The sequence below is a fragment of the Triturus cristatus genome, chromosome 4_1 (genome assembly GCF_964204655.1).
Source record: "Triturus cristatus chromosome 4_1, aTriCri1.1, whole genome shotgun sequence".
NCBI lineage: Eukaryota > Metazoa > Chordata > Amphibia > Caudata > Salamandridae > Triturus > Triturus cristatus.
This window is the reverse complement of record NC_140585.1, coordinates 1041711665-1041737257: the sequence shown is the minus strand read 5'-3', so window position 1 is coordinate 1041737257 and position 25593 is coordinate 1041711665. Positions and strand designations below refer to the sequence as shown.

General features: G+C 49.5%; 2 protein-coding genes across 3 annotated transcripts in view; one reads left to right on the top strand and one right to left on the bottom strand.

Annotated features, from left to right (window-relative positions):
• CCDC146 (coiled-coil domain containing 146) overlaps window positions 1–19427 on the top strand; it is a 1030007-nt gene extending 1010580 nt beyond the window's left edge. Inside the window, exon 19 of the mRNA XM_085654014.1 lies at window positions 18957–19427. Within this exon, the coding sequence (XP_085510140.1) occupies window positions 18957–19160 (204 nt within the window). The 3' untranslated portion in view covers window positions 19161–19427. The remainder of the gene's footprint in view (window positions 1–18956) is intronic.
• GSAP (gamma-secretase activating protein) overlaps window positions 17792–25593 on the bottom strand; it is a 762740-nt gene continuing 754938 nt past the window's right edge. For both annotated transcript variants that reach the window (XM_085654015.1, XM_085654016.1), the window contains one exon: window positions 17792–20718. In XM_085654015.1, the coding sequence (XP_085510141.1) occupies window positions 20630–20718 (89 nt within the window). In that variant the 3' untranslated portion in view covers window positions 17792–20629. The remainder of the gene's footprint in view (window positions 20719–25593) is intronic.

Below are 25593 nucleotides of genomic sequence, written 5' to 3'. Positions count from 1 at the left end.
TTAAGCAAGCTCTTGGCTACCCGATTAGCGCCTTACATGCCACACTTGGTCCATAAGGACGAAACACAGCGATGAATCTCCGCCGACTTAATCATATCAGGCATGAGGTGCGTGATCGAGAGGAACATATGGTCTTGATATCCATCGACCTTGCCAAGGCGTTCGACACGGTGGATTGGGGCTACCTTCATGAGGTCTTACGCGTTGAGGTTAGGCCCTAAATTTTGTCGCTGGATTCGCATTTTGTATACAGCACCCTGCGCAAGGGTTAAACTTGGGAGAGCGTGATCGGAAGACTGGCAACTGGGAAGGGGCACTCGTCGGGGGTGTCCCCTCTCACCCTTCTTGTTTGCCCTGGTCATAGAGCCCTTCGCGGTCTGGATCAGGACTGACATGAAACGATGGGGAATTACATTGGATGGCACGAGTCAAATCATTTCCCTATATGCTGACGATGCTCTGTTTTACTTGACTTCTCTCAGGGACGCACTACCGGTCCTGCTGCACCACTTAGACCGGTTTGGTGAGGTCTCTGGCTTGCGACTTGACCGCGGTAAGTCCCTGATCTTCCCGTTGGCTGGACTGACCTCGGTGCCCCTGGGGGATCTTCCAGACCTGGGACTGCATTGGGAACAGGTGGGATTCTGCTATCTTGGGATACAGGTGGCCCCGACGGACACACAGGCGCTAGCCCGGAATGTGGACCGCATAATCTCATCTCTACAACAATTGGTGACATTCTGGAATACTCTTCCGTTGCCACTGATGGGTAGGCTGGTCATCTCTAAGATGGTGATGCTTCCAAGAGTGCTATATGTACTCCAAAATTCCCTATGTCCGCTGCAGCCATGTGTCTTCAAAACCCTCAACATGCTGCTCGCGTTCCTGCTCTGGGCAGGCCGGCGCAGTAGAGTAGCTCTCAACACTATTATACGAAGCTATGAGGAGGGCGGTTTGGAAGCCCCACGCTTCGACTTATATAATTTTGCGGCCCAACTGCAACATGCCGCATGCTGGCTGACAGACGCGGACAACTGGGTGAAACGCCTTCTCTCCGACAGGGTGGATACTCAGGCACTGCAGGAAGCTCTGATGCAGGGCAGGGGGTCCGACGCTTCTCTTCCCTACATAATGCGACATACAGCGGGTATATGGCAACGTTTTGTCGAAAAAGTCCTACTGAAAGCACCCTTTCACAGGGAGCTCTCGATATGGATACTGGCCCCCTTCATAGACATGGGACGGTACATCTCCTCTCAGCCTTGGAGGGAGGGTGGCTGCCAAGTTCTTGCCGACCTTTTTCCCAATGAGACCTTCATCACTTACGAACGAGCAGTGGAGAACTTTGGCCTCGGACGGGGTCAATTCCTACACTTCCAGGGAGTTCAGGACGTAGTGAAGACCACCTGGCCACAGTTCCCAGATATTCCACCCCTCACACACACCCTTGATATCCTGCTCATGTGCGGTACAGGTCGTAAACTGATTTCTCTCCTCTACAAGGCTATGAAACAAGACTGCCCCTCTCGTGCCGCCATCTCGGGCTGCATGGGAGAAGGACCTCTCTCTCCAGGTGGAGGTGAAACAATGGGCACACATGGGCGCCCTCACGCGAAAAGTCTCCTGCAATACCAGGTTTAAATTAACACATTTTAACTTCCTGCATCGTACCTACCTAACCCCGGTATCCCTGAACCGCATCTCCCTGCTAAGGGAGATGGATACCCTAGATGTGCCAGAGAGAAAGCAGGCTTTTTACATTTAGCTTGGGATTGTCCTCTGGTCAAGCAGTTCTGGGTGGAGGTGGTGGGCAGGATTGTTGCGGCTACAGGCATTCGGATGCAGCTCGAACCCTTGAATTGCTTACTTGCATTGGTCCGGAAACCAAAGAATAGGAAACTCCCATACAAGCTCCTACAGCTGATGCTAGTGCTCACTAGACAGAGGATAGCTATAACCTGAATGGGGCAGAGGGGCCCAGAAGTGCCCATCTGGCTTAGGGATGTCAAAGAGTGGTCCTTAGCTGAAGAAACACACATGCAACTCACCCGAAGGGACGAAAAGCTGCAAGAGGAACTCATGGTTTGGCGGAAATTGTGTTCCTCTGGGTTTGTGGAGAGGGAGTCCTCCACACGGGATACAACTGATGGCGATGAGAGTGGGTTGGAGGTAGGAAGTGGGCCTCCCCTTGCCTCGGAGTGCGAGGACTGACCCCAGTTATATGCACACTGGGAATCACTACCATGTCCCATGCTCCCTCCTCACTGTAATATGCTTCTGAATACTTCTGTGACCCCATGGTACCTTTCCCCCCCGGATGTGACCAGTTGTGCTACGCGCCCTTGATATTTTTAATGTCTATGTACGCTGTATTGATGCCGATTTGTTTCTGTATTTGTATAATGCAAAAATTGAAAAATAAAGTTTCAACAAAAAAAATAAGAACACCTTTAGACCCTCTGACAGACACTGTGAGAAACTTGCACTGCCTTCAGTCCAGAGATGTGCATCGTGCCTCACACATCCTGAAATCACCTACACACTTAGAGGGAGCTTTTGAGGGAGAAACGAGGGGAAGGGTAATAATTCACCTCTGAGCTTCATAAAGTTTAGCTTGTGTGCAAGACCCATATCAGAAAATCATGGTGTCTCAAGCACTGCATTACGCCCTCCTCTAGAGCCCTTGCAGAACCATATGATATGTAGTGTAATATGCTCCCTTATCGAACTACATGCCACCATGAGCAGCAGGAAATGCTCCCACACAAAAGAAGATGCTTCTGCCTCCACAAGATACTCTTTTTGCCCCCAAAATACAAGGTGCTCCCTACAAGAAAAGTGCCTCCAGTTGAAGGAATATCACAGTGCAACGAGGTGCAAACCCACAGAGCAAGATCAACTGACCTAACCGCCCAATCGAGCCAGGAAGATGACTTCACCAAAAAGAGCATGAACTCATTCCCTCCTTTTCCTAGCACTGAGGACGCTTCAAAACAAAATGCTCTGTTCTCACTCCGACTGCCTTCATAGCGCTTTGCTTTGGCATTTGTGTATGCTTGCAGTGTATCGGAGTGAACCAGAGGTCTGGGGTGCTAAAGCCATGTCACAAAGCTGTTGGATACTTTCTGCTTTGACAGCTTGATAACACGACCACAAATGTACAAATCAGTGAAAACCCCAAACCACCATTTGCAAGGTCACAAAACGTTGCTCCTCCCTAATATAGTCGAGACAAGATTCATCTCACGTTTCTTTGCAAATGGCTGCAAATGCAGGGATGGAGGCCTGTAAGGGACAGACTGCCAAGCCAAGGCCCCCTCAGAATGGCTAATTCTGTTTATATTCCGGCAAATGGCTCCAGGGAGATATCGGTCCTGGAGCGTTGCATGTTCCAACCTACCCCGAATAGACTAGAGGAAGTTGTCCACTTTGGAAATCAGTAATACCTGCTTCAAAGGTTGGTAACTTGTCAACAGTTTACAAACCCGGTTACAGCCATAAAGCACGGGTTCATTGCATTATGGACTGGAAGGAAGGGGTGGGGGTGTACCTTTCATGCCCACTCCTCATTCCGATTTGCAGGAAGCCACAAGGTGTACTTTAGAAGCCAGAGACATTTCCAACTCACAAGGTATGTTTGTATATTGAAAGTTTTTTGCAGATCTCAGGCTTTGCAACTGCATAAAAGGTGATGACACTTGGCTCAAAAAGCCCACACTTGAAAAAGGATGCTTAACCCGCCCCCTTAGAACAATATGCTCTTGTCTCCTGGAGAGCAATATACCCCCCTGAGGAACACGTCCACAGGACGGAACCGGAAGATACTTCTATGTATCCCCTTCAACCCTCTCCCCTGCGCATCATTGCTGGGCCAGGAAGCATCATCTCCTTGGGGCTGGTAGTTCAGAAGAATTTTTGCATTCTGGCATTAGAACGCGTCTGCATGGTGTGGTTCCAGGTGTTGGCGATCCCGCCGTTCTTCCGAGACCCCCCCCCCCCCTTTGTGCACAGAACCCCTCTCTTGAGCTCACACCGTGTCCTCCTGGAAGCTGCAGAAGACGCAGGATTCCAGGCGAGCCGCTACTTGCCGAGGTATTTCAGCCTTAGACGCCCCCCACCCCTGAGACTCCTCTCCTGCCACTCCGGGGGCCAGACAGGACCTTCGCATCCCGTGAACAGGCCCCCTCTGTGCAGTGGCCCTGCCGCTCCAGGCCCCTCCCCCCCGCCGCTTGCACTCCCCTAGGCTAATCACCAGAATTACTGGTATTGTTGCTTTGAAATTGTTCAGAGCAATTTGTGTGTTGTTGGAAGTGCGGGAGGGAGCAAAGTTTCAGCTTCCCCAATCATCCATATTAGAATTAAGACTATGCTGCGGCCAGAATGGGGAGGGGGTTCCTCCATGTCCCACTCCTTCCATGGCACAGGAGGGTTGGGGTAGCCCATGGATATCCTCCTCTCCCCTGTTATTTATATCCTGCTCCCCCATAACAAAAATTATAACAAACAAGCATGAGAACAGGCAGAATGAAGTTGCCAGCAGTGCAAGTATAAAAAAACAGGAAGACCTTTTTTATGTTAAAATCTTTTTTTAATCAGGTTTTCAGTTGTGTATGTCGTCTTCATTTGTATAAAGGTAACAAGAACGCCTAACACTTTTTATCATAACTTTTCATAATGTACAGCAGCCACAATGCTCTACAACATAGCCAAAAGTTCTGGCTAAACACATAAGGTCCCAAAGGTGAGACCTATTGGCTATGCCAATGCTTGTTTGTTTAGGCACAGGGAGAATAAGGTCCAGATCTAGAATGCAGAGTTCGGTATTTCCTCCAGAGTGATGAAGTATTTAGGCGATTGATTACCCCCACTCCACATTTAGAGATATCTGCTAGCCCTATGGACATCTCTAGTCATAGGCAGTAACAGACAGGACTCACCGTGACTGCAATGTGTTACAATTCAAAGTCAAACATTACAGGAGACTGTCAAACTTGTAACAAGGTTTTCCTTTTTTCTTTTTAACAAAGTCCCAAAGCAGAATTTCTTTTTTTTCTTTCAATAGCAAAGACTAATGACCCCTACACCACATGAGTTGTGCTGGTGAAAAACAGCAAAACAAAATTATAACACAGTTTATTCTAAATCGGCCATGTGGTAGTATATGTAAACTTCTGACAAACTGGCTCTATTGTTGACATACTCTGACATGGAACAGAGTATGCTCCATTGTTAACATGCTTATTTTCCACCCAACCTGTAAATCAGACAGCAGACCAAGGGTATTTAGATGCAGTTGCAAAAGAGTACCCTCTCCGCTAAACTCTACATGAGGACCCTAGTGCCTTGCCCAGAATCCGGGGAGGTTGAGCAGAGGCTGGGATTCGAACCTAGTTTTCCAGTTCCATAGCCAGCGAATCTGGACTCAAACCAGATCTTCTCCCCCTTCCTCTAAACAGAGTGGGATTGTCAGTTTGGCAAACGGGGTATTCAGCCAAATTCCAAATGAGCAAGGTTAATAAATGTCACTGATGTTCGTGTGAATGATGGCGATCCCGCCTGTGTGCAGGTTTCCATAAGGAAAAGTGGGTCAGGGGCATTGTCATGCAGCAGGTCCCAGATCTCTGTGGTATGTTTGGTGAGTGAACAGGTGCTGAGAAGCATGCATGCAAGTGTGGAGTGTTGTGTGGGTGGTTGTAGCAATTTGTGAGAGTGAGTTGTTGCGTGCTGTCCGTACGGTGAATGTTTGGTGCATAAAAACATGCAGGCAGCACATAAGAATGCAGCAACCACAACCCCCCTGCCCATCCCTCCCATCCCTGACCCCTCCCCCCACCCCCCCTTCCCCCTACGGGCAGCCATGCTAGGTAAAAATGTTACTGGACCCCTAGAGAAGCACTGGGTCATCTGCGTGGCATTAAACAAGGTTGGCAGTGGAAGGAGAAGGTATTTGGGGCAAGTAAGCTCGCGGTACTCTGAGCTCAGCAGGGTAAGGAACCAGCGCCAAAGGTCCTGAAGAGTGAGACCCTTGTTCAGTAGTGAGAGAGAGATACATTCCATGCCCAACACATGCCATAATCTGTGTAGCCATCCTTGATAGGTGGGGCCCTGTTCCGAACCCCAATGGGATAATATGTTCTGCAAGGCTGCACCTAGAACAAGACTGCTCTGCCTCTGCGTGACTTTTTAAAATTTTGTTTTATTTTACAAAGACCTTAATTGAAAGTTGTGCACATCAAGTTACAAGGTAGACAAGCAGTACTTCTGCAAATTACATAGAAAAGTAGGGAGGCCACATTAGGTATCAATCACAGAAAGGCAGTCGTATAATAGCAGCACACCATAATTTGTAAGGATAAGTGACGGAGCGTGTAGCATGTGAAGGGAGGGTGGGGCATTGGGCGGGGTGGGATGCCAACGGGAGGGGCGCGAGGAAACGGCAGAGAGTAGGGAGAAAGCCTACTGACCAGCACCGGCGGCTGCTGCGGGTGGAGTGCCGGCAGGGAGGGCAGGAGAGGTCGCAGAGTGAGAGGCAAATGCGAGAGAGGAGATATGAAACCACGAGGCCCTCAGATATCACGTGGTGAGCCCGTAACCGGCATCAGTTTCCAAAATTCTGACAGAAGCGTCTGGCAACACGAGGCGTCCTCGAGCCAGGCACCCACCTTGGGTGCGGGCCTCTGGCCCCAATGTATGGCAACTCTACGACGCGTGAGGACGAGCAGCATCGCCGTAAGCCGACGGGTGGCATCTGGGCAGTGTTTAACCAAGCAGAGTAGCCATGTCCAGGGGTATGGCGAAACAGGCGAGGAAGTAATCTCCATAATGATGGTACACACATCGTGCCAATATGCAGATACCGGGGGGGGGGGGGCACAGTCAGGCAAGATGAGAGAAGCCCGCCGCTGGGGATGAGCACCGGAGGCAACTGTCACTGGGGGTGAGACCCATTCTGTACGGCTGAGCGAGAGAGCGGTACAGCCTGTGCAAGTACTTAAAATGTATTAGGCGTAGGCGGTAATTAGGAGATTGGTTGTAGTGCTGTAGGCAGACCCGACGCCTGTCTTCCTGGGAAAGGTCGATGCCAAGGTCCTCGCTCCAGGCAATACGGGCACGATTGGCCGAGAGCGAGGATGCCGCTAGTGTGGCGGCATAGAGCTCAAGACAAGTTTGCGAGGGGAGGTGGACGTGTATATCAAATAGAGGGCGACAATCGACAGTGGGGGCTGTGGGAAGGTGGGGTGTAACTCCATACATGACGCTCTAAGTTGATAATAGAGCAGTGTATCCATGGGGCCAGACTCGGCCAGGAGCGAAAAGAAAGCGCCATTGGGGTAAAGGTCTGATAAAGTGACCAGACCCAAGCCGGCCGCATGCTTGGCCATCCCAGCCGTGTGCAGTGAGGGAAAGGCCGGGTGGTATGTGAGGCACAGGCGGAGAGCAAGCGGGAGCCTAAATACCTTCTGAGACCGTCCCAGGCCCAGCAGAGGGTCTCTACCGTGTCGATCTCCCCATGGGGCGGTTTTGCAGGAGCAAAGATAGTGGTCTGTAGGGGTAAGGGGGCCGCCATGTCAGTCTCTACCGCCATGTGAGGTTGGAATGGCATCAGGTGCACCCAGAAGTGAAGAAAACTGGCTTGGGCGCTAAGAGCATATAACTTGAAGTCCGGGGCGCCCATCTCACCGCACGCGAGGGGGAGCATGAGGATATCATACGCAATCCTGGGTTGACGCCCAGACGATGGAAATGATGAGGGAGCGGAGTGTGCGGAAGAAGTGAGCCGTAAGAGGAACGGGGACATTCAGGAACGAATCAAAGAAATTCGGGAGCACTACCATCTTTTCGATGGCAATACGCCCCGCCAGAGATAGAGGAAGACGCCGCCAAAGGGGTATCTTGGTCTCCAGCCAATCGACTGCCCAACCGAAATTAGTCTTCCAGAGTTCGTCCACACTCCTACTGAGCTAGACGCCCAGGTATCTGGTGGTCCCGATGCCCACACAAAAGGATAGTCCGCGTACATGGAGACGACCAGGGCTCGGGTTTGGGCTTCTCGGCCCATCTGCGTGTGATGTTGCCGGAGTCTGGCAACGAGGGGTTCCATAGCCACAGCAAAAAGCATGGGTGAAAGTGGGCACCCCTGCCGTGGGCCTCTGGAACAGGAATGGGCTCAGATACCTGGCCATTTATTCGGAGACGAGCAACCGGGAGGGTATATAAGAGGAGGACTTTGCGCAGAATTACCGGGATAAATCCAAGGCGGGGGAGCAGATAAAATAGGAAGGGTCACTCGAGGGTGTCAAATGCCTTGATGGCGCCTAACAGAGCCCCCACGGTCGGCAGAGCGGGGTTTATCTGGTGGAGTACAGCAAAGATCGTGCGGATGTTATGCGATGCTGCACGCCCGGGAACGAAGCCGGACTGGTCTGCGAACAATCATGGGCATGAGAGGTAAAAGGCCGGAGGCCAGAAGCTTAGCGAAAATCTTATTCTCAATGTTGATGAGGGATAAAGGGTGATATGAGTCCAGAAGCTCAGGGGGCTTGTCTGGTTTCAAGAGTAATGTAAGCAGGGCCTCGCGAAGTGATGGAGGGAAATGGCCTGCCTTGAAGGAGTCATTGTACATGGTGGCGAGGTGCAGGATAAGGATGGGTGCATAGGTTTTACAAAAAGACGCAGGCAGACCATCAGAACCAGGCGCCTTGTCCCCGGGTGGGCTGTTAGTGGCTGCTAAAGACTTCTCCCTGTAGAAAGGTTAATTGAGGTATTCCCGATGGCCGTCCCCCAGCAAGAGGAGTTCCAGAGTGTCAAAGTACTGGTCCAGGACACCATGCGAGGTGGCCACCCTCGCGGAGTTGAGTATAAAAAGTGCACTCCAGACCCCTATCCTGCGGAGCTGTGATGTATGAGGCGGCGTGAGCCCGCGCAGAAGATAAGTTAGGGCCTTGCCTGGGCGGTCGCCCTCTCCATAACAGGGAGCTTTCCTTCTTAGGTAGGGAAGCCAAAGCACGGCGTCGGCTTCTTGCTCTAATTTGAAAAGTCTGCCTTGGATCTGTGCAAGTGTCGGGGTTGGGGCAGAGAGAGTGCGAAGAGTCGAGGGCCTTAATTTCTCCCTCAAGGTGCTCGAGAGTGCCACGAATGCCCTGAGCGGTCCAGAGTGGCCGAAGGTGTAATATTAAAATCACCCCCCCCCCCCCCCATAGCAAAGCAGCAGGGCCCCGGGAGGATATGTGACGCCAAACCTGCGCAAAGAAGTCTGGGTCGTCAGAGTTAGGGCTGTAAACTGCCGCAAGAATCATAGGCTGGGTCAGGAGGGTGCCAAGCAAGTTGACAAAGCGTCCCTCGGGATCAGCGATGACTTTAGTGGTGCACCAGGGGAGTCCTCTGCGTAGAAGGATAGATACCCCGCGGGAGTAGGAAGAGTAGGAGGAGGAGTGGATCTCGTCCCAATGCCAAGATTGTAACCTGGAGGCAGTAGCAGGGAGTAAATGAGTTTCCTGGAGGAAACAGATGTCTACCTTATGGTGTATGAGGTGTGCGTGCACAAGTCTGGCCTTCCGATGGTCATTAAGACCGCGGACATTCCATGTCCAGAGTGTAGTGGCCGTCATCTGGTTAAGTCAGGGAAATGAATGTCGGATGGAGACTGACGTGAAGTGGAAGCCAGAAATGCTTGTGGTGGGATGTGCAGCGCGGGGAGAATTGTTGCAAACAGTACATGTGAGGTCATAGAACAAAACCAAACAACAAGCCGCGAAGGCGAGGCAACATAGCCCGAAAGTCCCCACCACCCACACCAACCCCCCAATCAGGGTGAGAAACCATCCCCACCCACCCAGGGAATCGCAAACAGGGAAAGGGAAAACCAAATTAGAGGTAAAGAGAATCATCCCACAGAGGCGGGCTCAGATCAGCGTACACCCCTGCCGCAAGGACAAGGTGGCCAAGCCGTAGGTGAAGGCGGACTGTGGAAGAAGGCAAGGGAGACCCAACCGAGCACCCCGCATCTGGGGGCTCGCAACTCACTCTAGATGCAAAACAAGAGAATAACATTGCTATATTCTGGAAAAGAGTGTAGAGCTATGGAGATGAGTGCATTAATTTCACAGCAGCTGAAAAGACCCGCAGGGCCCACGAGCTGAGGAGTCTGAGGTCAACAGATGTGAGTCAGTACATGAGCCGTAGCTTAGCAACAGGAACTAGGACCAGAAATGGAGAGATCGTGCCATGCGGATCGTGAAGTCGGAGTGAATGAGCGAGCGTTGCCATTAGTCATTGTCACTTAGATTGCCATTAGCAGCCGTCTGGGAGTTGGTAGGTGTGGGGCGCTGTGATTTGTCGAGTTTTTTGGCATATGTCAGAGCTGCTTTGGGTTCCAGGAAGGTGTGAACCTGCCAGCCATCCCTGATGCGCAGCTTGGCTGGATATTCCAGAGAGTAGGAAATGTTTCTGCAGCAGGCATTTGGCAGGGAGAAATTCAAGGACGAGCAGGCTGAACCGCCATGGTGTAATCAGGATAGAAGGATAGTAGATTATCTTGATGACGAATTTCCCCCTTTTCCCTGACAGCTCGGAGGACCGCATCGCGGTCCCTGAAGTTCAGGAGTTTGGCGATAATGGCCTGGCCCTGGCCTCCCTGCTCGGCCTGAGGACCCAAAGAGCGATGGGCCCACTCGACGATGAACACAGGTGACAGGACCTCCCCAAATATGTTGTGAATCAGCTGCTCAACACAATCTTCCATCTTGGTTATGTTGGAGGATTCGGGCACACTTGTGATGCGGAGGTTGCTTCTGCGGGAGCGAGCCTCCAAATCCTCATTGTTATTTTTAATGAGTTCCAGAACTTTGTCCATCTGTAGGAGTGCATGGCGATCCCGGGTCGCGGCGTCCTCCGCGTCGGACACCCTAGCCTCAAGCTGGGTCAGCCATGTGTAATGAGTCCACTCGAGCCTTAACAGTGTCCAAACGAGCGGAGAGCTGGTCAAGCTGGTCAGCGATGCCAGTGACTGTGGTTTTCACTTCCAGCATGATGGTCTTGATCCTTATGAGCTAGGCCAGTCTCAGGCTGAGCAGCGGACTCTGCAGCGTTCATGACTGCTCCCTCCTGTCGTGATGACTTGCGTTGGTTGAACACCAACTTTGGTTGCTTAGGGTCCGTCCGCCCCGTAGCTGAGCACCCCTGCGTCCCACGGATCGGCACTGCAATGGACCGGGGAGCAGATGAACGGTTGGTGAGGAGGCAGGGGGTGGCAAGATTGGCCGGAAATGGACGCAGAAAATGGTGGTGGTAGTCCGGTGCAAAGCATAGGCCGATGCCAGTGGAAGGCCACACGGCCAACCGAGCCTACCAGGAGGATTGGCATTCAAACACAGTGTCAGGGAAGCAGGAAGGTCCAGTGAGGAGGGAGCAGGTAACCCAGGGCTGCGGAGTGGGCCGGTGCAGGTGCTGCGGGCGTCAGCAGGACCCTTCGGCAGGGAGGTAGGCCATGCAGGAGATGAAGGTCCCAGGGGAAAGAGAGGCAACACCGAAGCTCCAGAGAATGAGTGCCGGTCTCCAGGAGGCCGACCCCGCACCGAGTCCAGTGATGGAAGGAGAGGGGAGGACATTCGGCCAGTGTGAGGGGGCACCTATTGCGGCAGGCAGCAGCTGTTACTCGGGCCAAGCGGCGATCCTGCAAGCCGGTGTGTGCAGGAGGTGGACGGAGTAGGAAGCCAGATCGCCGACATCGACGGCCCGCTGCGAAGCCAGGCCCAGAGGGGGGCCGTCCAGCCGGAAAGCAGCGAGGTTCAGAAAAAGGTGAAGAATGCGGGTCTCAGGCCCCGTCGGGCTGCGCAGGTAGCAGTGGAGGACCAAGGTGAAGGAACACGGCAGCTCACCAGCAGAAGGCAGCGGTGCAGATCCGGCCCCAGCGGCTGGGAGTCAGGAAGGGTAGCCGGGAGCCCGCACCCGTGAGGGCGTAGAGCAGCGGGGCGTCGCAGGGCCCAGGACCAATGCAGCAGTGGCCAGACATGGAAGAAGGCGCCCGCTCAGAGCATAGGCCCGGGCCCCACGGTTCGACACTCGCTCCTCCGCCCCCCACCCCAAGGAACCCCCAATGGAGAGCGACTCACCGGGTCCGAGGAGGCAGAACTGCAGAGCTGATCCAGATAGACGATTCTTCCCGCAGAAGCTGACTCGGGCTATACGGCAGATGGGAGGCCGAGCGCACGCCATCAAGCAGGGCTGGATGCCGCGTCGGGTGCCCAACAGCAGATCTCGGCGTGCCGGCGCCAACAGGGGCCCTGGAAGGCAGCAATCGATGACACCTTAGAGCAGGGTGAGTCTATAGAGCACGGTGCTGGGTGACAGAACCGAAATTATCTGAAGGATTTTGATCGGATTATCGGCTTGGCCGGCAGAGCCCACTCAGAGTGCGGCCATCTTGCAGCCGGCTAAGCCACGCCCCCCGCCTCTGCGTGGCTTAAGTGGGAATGTAAGTGCGTTGGGTAAGGCAAGAATTATGTATGCCAGGAAGCAAGACAACTGTGTATCGAAGTGGGTGTCAATGTCATCAAGGACTCGTGCCCAATAGGACACGAGTTTGAGACAGTCCCACAACAAGTGTGTTAGTGTGCCTAGAGAGCCACAGTCCCGCCAGCAGTCAGGCCTACGGGCTGGGTTGCCTCTGTGTAGTCTGGGAGGTGCGAGGTACCAATAAGTGTCTTCTTTGGTCGCTGTTTCAATGCTAGAGACATTGAAAGCAGTGTGTCCCGCGCAGTGGAAAATATCACCCCATTCCCGCTTAGTTAGTGTAAGGCCCAGTTCTGATTCCCAGCGCTTTTGCCCGGGAGATTTGGACGTCGGCTCCGGTGGGCGCAGGAAGTTATAAAGCTCAGTAATGAGATGGGCATTAGAGGTTTTAGAGCGCAGCCATTTTTTGTAGGCGGTAAGGTGCCTTTGGCCGTTAGGGTGAATTGAGAGGTGCAATACCCAATTTCGCACTTGGATCTAGCCCTACCGGAATCCGAACGATACCACTACAGCCAAAAGGAGGCTCTTGAAGGACAGAAGGCCCTCCCTGTCAAAGGGATGTCCGATCGATCTGCACCCCTCTCCGTCCCATACGTGGCAAGCCTTGGTATCCAGACCCAGGGTGAAGTCAGGGTTATTTACTTTGGGTGTCAAGGGCAAGGGGAAAGAAGTGAGTCCGCATCTCTCCGCGGTCGAATCCCAAGCTTTCAAGGTGGATTTCGTAATGGGAGATCGGTATAGATTTTTGGGGCATTTGGTTCTATGGAGGAAGGGAATCCTCCATAGAGATTGTCCGGCTATGGCCTGATCCATGAAAAGCCAGTCCGTTTCTAATTCGCTGCAAGACCATTCCAAAAGGGTTTGAAGCTCTGTGGCTTGATAATAGTGGAGGAGGTTTGGTACACTGAGGTCTCCCTCCCCCTGGGGTCTACAGATCAGATCTCTGTGGACTCGAGGCCGCTTATCCGCCCAGACAAAGGAATGAAATTCTTGTAGAAGAGTGTGGATGATTCTGGGTGAGGGCTCCACAGGGAGTGTTTGGAATAGGTATAATATCTTTGGCAGCATATTCATTTTTAGGGCTGCTATGCGACCCAGCCAGTTAAGGCCATAGGGCTTCCAGAGGAGTTAGTCCTGGCAGACTTGACGAAACATGTGTTTGTAATTGAGGTAGTCTGTATGCTTGGATCGAGGACGTGAGTCGGAGCCCCAAATAGGGGATCGAATATGCCGCCCACTGGACCGGGTAAGAGTGCCGTAAGGCATCCCATGTGGGGGTGCAGAGAGAAATGCAGAGGGCCTGTGATTCATGTACGTTAACTTGGAAGCATGCCGCTTGGGAGAATGACTAGTTCAGAGAGAAAAGCTGGTATTGAGGTCTGGGGGTCTTCCAAAGTTGCAATAACATTGTCTGCAGTGTTTCTGTCCCCGCCGAACTGAATGCCTGTAATCAAAGGGGTTTCCCACATTCTCTGCACCATGGGCTCCATGTACAGAGCGACTAGGAGGGGAGAGAGCGGGCATACCTGCCTCATACTCCAGGCGATCGGGAATGGAGCAGAGGAATGCCCGTTCACCCGGACCACTGCTGTTGGTTGTGTGTAGCTACTAAAGATCCATTTGCAGAAGCGATCCCCAATTGCAAAATGTTTGAGGGTGGCTGCCAGGTACAGCCAGTGTACACTGAAAAGGCATTCCATAGAGAGCCGCATACAATATGCATCCTGGTGTTGCGCTATATCAATTAGGTGTAGTAGATTCTTAGTATTGTTGCTACACTGTCGGGTCATGACAAAACCGCCTGATCTGAGTTCACCAATCCAGGCAGCATAGGCCCAAGCCTAGCCGCAAGTAGTCCTGTAAAGAGTTTTAGGTTCACATATAAACGAGATATTGGTGGGTAGGATGCCCAAAGCCGTTTGTCCTTGTCAGGCTTCGGAAGGACCACAATGGAAGCGAGGAGCATCGAAGGGGGAATAGCAGAGGAGTCGCCTATTGCATTGACTATCCTAGTTAGTATAGGCGCTATGATAGTGCAGAAGGTTTTGTAAAAAGAAATAGCTGAGAACCCATCCGTGCCGGGGGATTTAAGAAGTTTAAGACTTAAGTCGAGCATGGCAGAAATCGCTTCCTCAATGCGAATAGGGCTATCTAGGTCAACTGCCTGGTCCGGGGTTAGTGGAGATATCGCGTTGATGCCTCCATAGAAAGTTGTTGTGCTGTGTAGAGGTCAGCATAAATGTTGTGGAATGTGTCTACAAATGGGGTTTGTCTTTGCACTCTGATCTGGCCGCATCCACCACTAACTGGACAGTAGCCACCTGGCGCTGTACTTGCAATCTTAGCCAGAATGCGTCCGCATCTGTCCCCCACACATAAAAAAAGAATGTTTAAATTGCAAAACAGCGTGTTCCGCCCTGTCCAGGTCCAAGCCCACAAGCTGCAAACGCGGTTTAAAGTTTCCAGACCCGTGGCATCCCAGTTCTCTTGTGAATGCACTACAGTTCAAGAACCTGTTGGGTGAGGTCATCCTTCTTGTCCCTGCGCATCTTATTGTCTGCAGAGGAAATCGCTATGAATACCCCTCGGGCCACCGTGTTTAGCGTTTCCCAGAGAGTGGGGCTGGACGCATCAGGGGTGTCATTGAAAGCCAAGAATTCTGAGTGTCTTGTTAATTTGCTGTACCATAGCAGGACGATGGAATAGTGTGTTGCACAGCCGCCATGAGTGTTGGGGCCTCCTGTTTGGAGAGATAGCCAGTATGAGGGTCACTTCTCACTGTGACCTCAGAGATCGAGCCCTGCTCGATCTCAGACTATGCCGCAAAGCTAAGCCTTGTGAACCCATAAAGTAGCCAAGCCCGGCAAATATCATATGTGCGTGAGAGTAGAATGTATAGTCTATAGTGTGGTGGTGTAGTGTCCAGAAGATGTCTGCCAGCCCCCATATATTGTAGCCACCATGTCCCGTACGAGGACAGAGCCCCAGATTGCCCATGGCATTGGCCCGAGCAGTCCAGCTGGTTGTCATAGACCAAATTAAGCTTCCATCCCATCAGCACATAGAGGTCCGGTGATCTAGCCAACTCTTACACTGCCCGGCGCAGAAAGGCCTCCAGTCCCTCAGGGGCATAAACTGAGCCCAGAGTGAAGGTGCGGGAACCCACAGTAATAGATTAAGCCAAAAGTCTAACTCTATAAAGGGAATGGTTGGGCATAGGCAGGCTGAAATTAGTGTGTATATTCACTCCTGCCGTTTTAGACGTGTGAGATGAGAAATACTGGTGCGGGTGACAATAAGGGGGCTTGCCATAGACCCCTACCAGGCCCTTAGCTTGACCCCGACACAACCCCACACTTAGTGTCGCGGTTGTTATGTCTGTCAACTGTGCTAAGTTGAAGGGGGACGAATGTGTGGGGGCCCAGGAGGTGAACAGAAACAAACAGTCCCCAACAATATTAACAAACAATTGAACGGGCATCATGGAAATGGTCAGTGTCCGAAGCGTCATTCTCCAAGAAGAAAGAGCGGGTACCAGTGGCCAGTGTCCCCTCTGCCCACCTCTCATACCCTCAGCAAGAGGGAGAAAAAGTGACAAAAAGGTCAGCATTTGCATTCTCGACCAACTCATAGCGACGAGGGGCCTGAAAGTTCCTCTGCGAGTGACGCCAGAATTGCCAGTCATTCTTGGTCATTGTATCAGGGTCTGGGCAAAGTCCTGGAGTTGAAAGCTTGATCGTCGTCCAACCACGGCTGCTCCAGCGACGCCGACCTGGCTTAGCTGGCAGCGACCAATCCGGGGAGACAGCCCCAATCCCCAGGAGCTTGCATGCTTCCTTCACAGATTGTATTTGGCGAAGCTCCCCCTGGAACTGGAAGATCAGTCTGAACGGGTGTCCGCAGAAGTAGGATATGCCAGAGGCCCGGAGATAGGAGGTGACCGGGCGGAAGGCCTTGCTTTTTTGAAAGATGGACGCACCAGGTCCTGGTACAGGGAGGGTTTTTGGACCCTAAACTATGTTGGGTGGTTGGCCCTAGCTATTTGGAGGATGCGCTCCTTCAGTGGAAAGACGTGAATGTATTTCAGGTTATCGGCCGGCAAGGCTGGAGCCGGTCTTTTGGGGCCCACCCAATGGGTGTGATCCAGTTTGATTTCAAAGTCTGGGGCCTCCCCAAGAATTGCATGGAAGAAATCGGAAACAAAGGCCTCTATGTCCTCCGCCCCGGTCGCAATGCCCCTAATGCGTATGTTGTTGTGACGGGAGCGTTTTTTTAAGTCTTCCTTATGAACCTGGAGATCCAGATTTTGATTGCAAAGACACTCGATCTCCAAGGACCTGCTTATGCCACCTAGGGAGTCCAAGTTGCAGCAGACCTCCTTTAGGGCATTTGAGAGCTCTCTTTTCATAGACTGGAGATACTCCTGTTGGGATGCGAACAGGGTCTCGATGAAGGTACGACTGACCGGGGCCTCTGGTCCACAAAAGTCCATAGGGTCATCAGTGCCCTGTTGTGGTGTGGACCCTCGGGGAGGGAGCCAGGCATTTTGAGCAGCATGGCCTTCACCGATCTTTCCTTCTTTCCCTTTCAAGTGGCCATCGTGTCCAGGCCTCAGCCGCGGTCCGGGACCAAATAATCCAGGAGTCATGGGTCCTTGTGTGTATAGAGAATAGACCTCCAAGCTAGGGCACTGTCCAAAAATCAAGGTTAAGGACCCAGCAAGGAAGACACCCAGGGACCCCAACAGCACCATCCAAGAAATGCTCTGGGGTCAGAAAGGCAGACACCAGCAGTGTGTAGAAAAAAAACCAGTATGGATCACACGGCAAATCCAGGCCGGGCAGAGCCTCCCTGTTCAAGGACCACGATGTGGGCAGCTCCTGGAAGTCCACAACACTCCAGTGTGGTTATCCTATGAGCTTCACTTTTGGCCCAGTTCAGGCAGGGTGCATGTATCAAGGGCCGACCACCCCCACCTGGGGCAGGTCAACAGAGAGCCCGGCCCCGTGGCCTGCCAGCACAAGGGCCCCCCAGCTCCTTCCAGAAGGGCCACTCATCTCAGATCACCGATTCAGGGTAGGTTGAGCTAGCTCACTCGTGGGCATAGCCCTCCTCACCTCTGACGGCACAGCACAGTAGCCCAGGCGTGATCCATATAACAGTCATATAAAAGTAATCAATAATGTAACAGTTCAACACAACATTTAGAATCTAGTTATTGTAAAGAAGTGGGCCATGTAACAAAAAATGAAAGCAAAAAAACCAGTTCTTGGACAAAACATTACAAATACATGTTTTATTTCATTGTTATAAAAATAGGAGTTATTATTGTTAAACATTTACAAACCATATATAAATATATATTCAGATATACACTATAATTTGAAACATTGTTATACCTGGTACATATACTTAAAATTTTCTATATGGAAAACCGGTTTCCATCTATTGTACAATTGTGTAAACCTTTTGGGGAGCAGGGTGCAACTCTGAAGTGAAATATTCTGCCTAAATATTTACACCAACTTCTGAAAGAATGTAATTTGACAGTAATGCTGATAAACATGCTCACACCTTTTAGCGCTTGAGTTTTAATGCTGAACAATTTACGTTGTTCACAGACAAACTGTTTTAACTTCTAATGCTAAAGATGCATTTCTATAAAGGGTCTTGTCTAGTACAAAGCTTGGTCTCATCCAATAAAGTCAACGCTATACAAATGTTCCTTCTCAATGCTAATGTTTACTTTATGAAATGTGATGAATTTATAATGACTTGTGCATGAGTAATCCTTACATAGCCTTAAACTATCACAAAATGAACGAGAAGTAGAAAACTATTTTTGGGTAGATTATTTTAGTTTGCCTTAGTGGACAGAGGAATGTTAAACAGCATCCGCTTTTCTGGAGAAGGGTGGTAACCGCCACCTCTAGTAACCTACATTATGAACTAGAAAATGGTTCATGGGGTCCTTTAAGGCAAGGGTTCACAATCTGAAAGGGTTCATTATTATGCTTGTTGGAAACGAGAAGATAAAATAAACACCTAGTGGATTGCCAAACTTGGAATCCACCAAGGGATGCTTTCCCCCGCTTTCAGAATCATCAAGTATTTAACATCCTTTCCTTTTGGGACAACATGTACTGCTGTTGTGCTCTGAGCCGGCCAGTGCCTGCCCAGACAGGGCATATCTTCAAACATGGTATCCAGAAGCCTAAATTATCCTTGCTTAGTTCAGCATATTAGACTAGATTAGAGAATCTGGTGATGGTAAAGTGACCGCACTGAATCAGATTTCGTATTGATTACAAACACAATGATGAAAATCGAAAATAAACCCTGAATAGGGACGGGAATAGGAGGGTGAAGAGGTGGGGTGCTTATGTCTGGCATGCAGTCCTGAAATGTTCGCTGTCTAGTTATAACATGCATTTGTTGTTTTGCAGATTAATTTTGAAGAGGAACAACATCTATTGCCAAGTGGGGTATATACCACAGCTGACCAAAGGCCAAATGCATACATTCCGGACGATGCCACCCGACTGCCTCTGCCACGACCTTATGGTGGACTAGCTCCTTTCAAACCGAGCGAACCAGGCTCAAATATAAGACACATAAGGAAACCAATCGTAAAGCCAATTGAAATCTAAACAGTGTCTGACCCTTAAATCGAGCATGTTTTTGTTGTAATTGTAACATTTATCAGTGTACAGATTTTAAAACCCACAATTAGTATTTTAAGTTACTATATTTACCATAAACATGTATGCTACTATGAAAAGCGTAGGTGCATATACATGCTCTAGAACTGATTTCAGGAATGATGTAAAAAGCATATAAACTGTGTAAAGGACAAATAAACGGTCTCTTGAAATGGAGACTGACTATATTAGTTCAATAAAAGGTATTTTTCAACATCTTCGTATGGTAGTAAAACAGAGTATTAATATTTTCTGTTTTTTGCCTCTTGAAAATATACTTTTTTTTTAAGTTGTTTAGAGATCGTGGACTAAGCTACTTGCGTTTTAATGCCAAACGACCAAACACATTTTACAGCACAGATTCAGAGTGAAGGATGCCAAAATATTGTAGTGGGAACCCTTCCATTAGTGGAAAGAAAATATTTGCATACTAGGTAAATAATTGCTCCTTTTGTAACAGAAATCCAAGAAGCAAAATCTCTTTAAAAGTTAACTGAGCATGTTTACTTTTTGCCCATATCAATCATTAATTAGAATAAGATATTTTATAACATACATCCATAGTTATTGCTCCTTTATCACCCGAGATGGAATTTAAAAAACACCGTTCAGACTTTTACCGAGACATAAAATGTCTACGCTCCCTATGGTTGTGCGATCACTACCAATGGAAATAGATAAACTCTATCCGGGGAAAGCCATTTCATTTATTAGAATAGTTTTGGAATTCAACTAGTTATTTACATTAGTTCTGCTTAAATTGCAATTTCGTAATTTTTCTTTTGTGGAGTAAACCGGAACTGCAGCTGTCCTCGCCTACCAACACTGATAGCATCGTCAAACTTACAACAACGTGTTTGTGGACAAAAACCAGTAGCAACAAACCCTGACAATTAAGGGACAGATATGCAAAACATTTGATTTACAATATATTCTCCTTATGGCGGTACCTAAAACCACCAATACTTCACTGTTAATAAACATCGAATTATTTTTTCTTCTTCAATATTACACGGCATATGTGACCAATTTTGACTGCAATTGAAGCACATTTGAAAAATCAGATCGACAATTTTACAGACAACACAATGAAAACTAAAGTTTACACATAAATCAAGGAAGTACGTTTTCAGATACTAATTTCTGCTGCATGATGAGACACACTGTCCTGTTGTGGTCAGAATACCAAGGATTACACGTGTAAACAAATAGTCCTGTACGCACCAAGTCACACAATGCTCCACAATAATAATGCTTTCTTCATGAACATGACTATTCTTCTGTCAGAGTAGAAAAAGTAGGAAAAATGACCCTTATACAATTGTGCTTCTTCTACACACATTTTAAATACTGTCTCTTGAGTCCAACTGAAGACCCATCTGAACTGCGAACCTATTGTGGAAAGCAATGGAGACGTTTCATAGACTCAGTGTCATTCTGGTTCGTTTAAGCCCCATTTCCTCCACAAACTTTGAATCCACTGTGTCCTCTTCAAATGGATTTACAGCTAGGAAAAAAAAAAAAAAATCACAATAAATTAACAGAATTCTTCTACAATGATGATAAATGTTCTCAGTTCCAGCAGTACTACTATATAAATATCGATTGTTTGCGCAACCCTATTAACTATGCTGGAGCATAATCATAAGTTAATAGCAAAGTTTTTTCTTCCCTTAAAGTTTGGCATAAATCTGGATTTTCGCCCTTTGGCATGGTTGCAAAAAACTCAAGTTTTTTCTTTGCATAGCACGATCACCTCAACAGAAGCCAAAAACGACCCATGAAAATAGGATTCATGTAGCTAGTGTATTTGGGACATACTTCTATGCTGGAAAATGTTCAAATTTTTCAGAACAGGGCTATGCAAAATGGCATTTCATAGGAAAATGAGGTCTTATACAAAGTACTGTTTATGCAGATCCATTTTTGTCTCAAAACAAGGATATATGTGGCACAAATTATCAATAAAGTCACCATTTTTTTAAAGATGCTCAAAGCAAAATCTTTGCACACTTAGGTCTGTGGAAAAGATGCTAAGTGAAGACTTCTGAAGTAAGCCTTATATTCCATAGATTCACAAATCTAACTAGATCTGAGTAAACAGTCTATTAGGGAAGTCACATTTACATCACTTCACCTTCTCAGGTGCCAGACTGGACCTGGATATTTTTTTTTCTCCAGCAATTAAATCACTGGCACTAGGTGGTGCTCTCTGGTATCACCAAAGTGATTTAGTGGTTCCCTAGAAGCGGCGTAGCATGCCAATGATGTCAGTTCTCTGAGCTGTTTCAAACCCCTACAGAGGCTTAGAATTACAAGTATAGACCCTAAAGGTAACAATAAAAAAAATCAATGAAGTACAGCACATTCTCAAGAGGGTGGGGGGGGGGTGCAGAATGGCAACAGGGAATTCGCAGGAGCTGTTGTATCAGATACAATGTTATTGCTAGTAATGTATTTGTTGTCCTAATGGGTGCATGCTCCTGCATATTCTTTACATGAGCCACCCCCTATGCACCTTTGAAGCAGGAGAGCTGATGATTCAACTATTGTGATCTACAGAAATAAAGCTGATGATGGAGATTAGTCTCAGTTTGGAGGTGATCTACCAGTTCTTAACACAGGATGCTTTGAAAATTAATACAAAGGTGCCCAGGTAGCAGCTATACAAACTGTTTGAATTGGAACCAACTGCAGGAGGGCTCACGTAGCTTTCTTACCTCTCAATAGTGATAGGCACACATCTTCCTCACAGCTTATAGCAATGTTTCCCAGTTAACGAAAGTCACTTGGAATATTATTTTGTAGACAGCCCATTCCTAAGGTTCGAGATGACAAAGTTGAATGAGGCGGTCATCCATGCTAAAAGCTTGAATTTGGCGAATGTGATGACTGAGGGGCATATTTACAAGCCCCTAGAGCCATCAGGGAGCACTTTTTTGACGCTCCGCTGGCATAGCGCCCTTTTCAATATTTACAAGGTGGCGCTAAGCCACTTAGCGTGGCTTAACAACACCTTGTAAATATGCCCCCTTTCCGCTGCAGTCCTCTGACACTAAGGGGCATGCAATGGGTGTTGCTGTGGGTGTTCTGCCACAACACACATTGCTTGTTGACGCTGACCCAGATTTACAAGGAGGCGTAAATCTGTGGCAGCGCCAAAAACTAATGCCATGCAATAGCAGGCGTTAGAATGGCGCAGAAGTAGAAATGCTTTCATTTCTCCTAGTTTTTGGTTTTTGTGTGTGCTGCAGAATGCAGCACACATAGAAGTAACAAATAACCATTATGGATTGTTTGTGTGCAGAAAGGGACACCTTTCTGCACATAAACAAACAATCCCTGCAACGAAAGGGTGCCTACGTTGGGTGCTATGTAGCTCATTTTAGCTCCAGCTGTAGGGAAAATCCAGGGATGCACCATATTGTAGTAAATAGGACGCAACCCTGCGTTTTGAAATGGTCGGAGCACAGAGCGCAGAGCTGTGCCAACTCTGGCAGCACTGACATTTTCTAGTAAATATGCTCTGGAGTGTTCTTCTGGAATCTATGCAGATGAGGCTGCACATAGATGAGGAGAGGTTTAACAGCAAACAATGATGTTATTGAATAAACAATGCTATTGACATCATCTGAGCCATGAGAAACTAAATAGCAGACTTCAGGAAGGAAGGTTGCACTCAAAGCACAACCATGTATTTTGAAAAAACCTGAAGTGAGCTGAAGCAGAAAGCACATGGGCCATGCTAATTGTTTTCCCGCAGACGGGCGAGTACAGAGTAAGTAGAGAAATAGAGCTGTCTATGCATATAAAAGAAAGATTAATATAAATTGCAACAGCCACATGGGTCCAGGGAGGAGGGAGGGTGCATGTGAATATACAGCACTACATGCCAAGAACAAAGGCTTAACGGGTAAGTAACACAATCCGTTCGAGGCCTGTGTGGCTGTAGATACATATGCTATGCATAGACTGTAAAGTAGTGCCCTCTAAAAGCGGTGGCTAAACTGTGGGTGTTGCATAGTTCGAAAGATTATTTCGAGCACTGCCTATACATTAGCTCGTTGGCATGCTAAAACATCCACACAATAATGTTTAGTGAAAGTGTGTGGTGTAGACCATGTAGCTGCTTTGCAAATATCAGCTAGTCGTATGCTACCTAGAAAAGCCATTGAAAATCCTATCTACCCATGCACCCTACAGCACATTCTACTCGTAAAGTGCTTTTGACATCAGCATAGCATGTCTGAATGCATTTTACTATCCAGCGGGAAATGTCTGACTTGGCTGTGGGTTTTCCTTTGTGTGAGAGTGAAATTTGTTTTCCAAAAGTCTTTTGTTCTGTCAATCTACTACATAAGAACTCTTTTTACATCTATTGTAAGGAGCGCTCCTTCTAGCTGCTACTGAGTCTGTGGTTGAGGAAAAAACACAGGTAACTCAGAGACCATTAGTTATAGATTCCTTACCTTAGAATTACCCCCATTCGTCAGATTGGATCCGGAGAAATTTTTTCTCAGCAGTAACCCCGCGTGTCGCTAGGTGGAATCAGTCGATGTGACGTCTGTCATTGGCGTCGTGGTAGCCCGAACGACGTTGAGGTGTCTACTTAGACACCGCCCCTGTGCGCTGAGTGGTCGTGGAGTCATCAACATTCCTCTTTGAAGTCTTCGCACTCTTGTGGTAAGTCGAAGCTCAAGAAGAAGACAAAGAAGCACCATCACTCTTCGCCTTTTCCCAGTCTGTCGGCTGACGCAACGCAGAACCCGAAATGTTGTTGCTCTCTGGCGCATTCCTTGGAGCCCGCTGAGATGGCTCCTCGCTTCCCTCCCTTTCCCAGAGCCGGAGAGTCCCCTGGCCAGCTTTCGTCAATTTTTATGAAGCGCTGCACAGCACCTTTGGGCAGCCTAACTCCACTGGCGCGCCGTCGGGCACCACGGACTCGGTTGGGGGCCCTAGCGGCTCCGGCGCCACAGGGTCCCCAAGGATCCAGGCCTGGATCCAAATCGGTGATGGTCGACCTCACGGTACCTTCCCCGGCGCCAATTCCAGTGGCGACGCCCCCGACGCTGGTTGTGCCCCAACTGACGTCGACCCCAGCCTCATCCCCGACATGGACACGGAGCCGGACCTACATCGCTAAACACTGGTACCGGCGCCAGGGTTTACTTTTGTACCGCTGTTCATCCCTGGCATTCCCTACTGCCTGGAGTGGCAGCCAGAAGAGTGTTGAGAAGGACTGGAAGGGGTCTATTGACCCTTTAGCAGACCAACCTGAAGAGCCAGACTGGCAAGAGGAGCTGGGTGATGCCAGTGGTCTGGATACTTCCCCAGACCTTGGTATGCTTTCCCCACCCATACCTTGGCTACAGAGGAGAGAGCTTCTTACGCAGTGGTATTGCGTAGGGTGACTGAGGCCTTGGGTCTTGAGCTTCCTACGGTAGTTGTCAGGACCAACCTCCTGACTGAGGTGCTTCAGCCGGCAGTGGCCTCTTCAGAGCCCCTGCTGCCTTTTAATGAGGCCTTCACTGACATCCTTCTGGACACTTGTTCCAAGCCCAGCCCAGGGGCTCCCATGGACAGGATGATTGCCCGACGCCACCGCCCGGCCCCGGGTGACCCAATTTTCCTCTCCGTAATACCCTACCCCTGAGAGCTTGGTGGTTCAAGCCTCAACCTCGAAGGGCGCATTCTTTACTGCTCCCCAGATAGGGAATCCAAGAAGCTGGACCATCTTGGGAAGAATATGTTTTCTTCCTCCAGCTTAGGACTGCGGTCGGTGAACACTGCATGTCTGTTGGGTTGTTACACACACATGGTGTGGGATACAGTTGCTAAGTGCTGCCACAGTGCCCGGAGGAGGCCCAGGCCGTGCTCACCCACGCCGTTGCTGAGGGTCACGACACAGCAAAGTTCACCCTCAGGTGTGGTCTGGATACCGCCGACTCGCTGGGTAGGACGGCTTCTATGTCGGTAGCCCTGAGGAGCTATGCCTGGCTGAAAACATGTGGCTTCTCTGGAGATGGCCATCAAAGGGCATGTCCAAAAGGGTAGATTGGACGTCACCTGTTTGAAGCGCTCAAGCGCATTGTCCGCCATGTCACCAAAGACTCTAGTGCAGAGGCCAGATCCTTGGGCTTCGCAGCGACTTCTCGCCCCATGCTGTATTCCTTTTGCCCCTTTCATGGCTATGGAAGGGGTGCCTCACGGATCTACCATCACCTCCCCCCCACTGGCACAACATCACGTTGGGAAGCAGGGTTTTGCAGATAGTCCGAAGGGGCTATTACCTCCCCTTCAAGACTACCCTTCCCTCCATGCCGTGTCGGAGGATAATTTGGCCCTTCCCTGCCAGGAAGTTACCATTCTCTTGGCCAAGAGA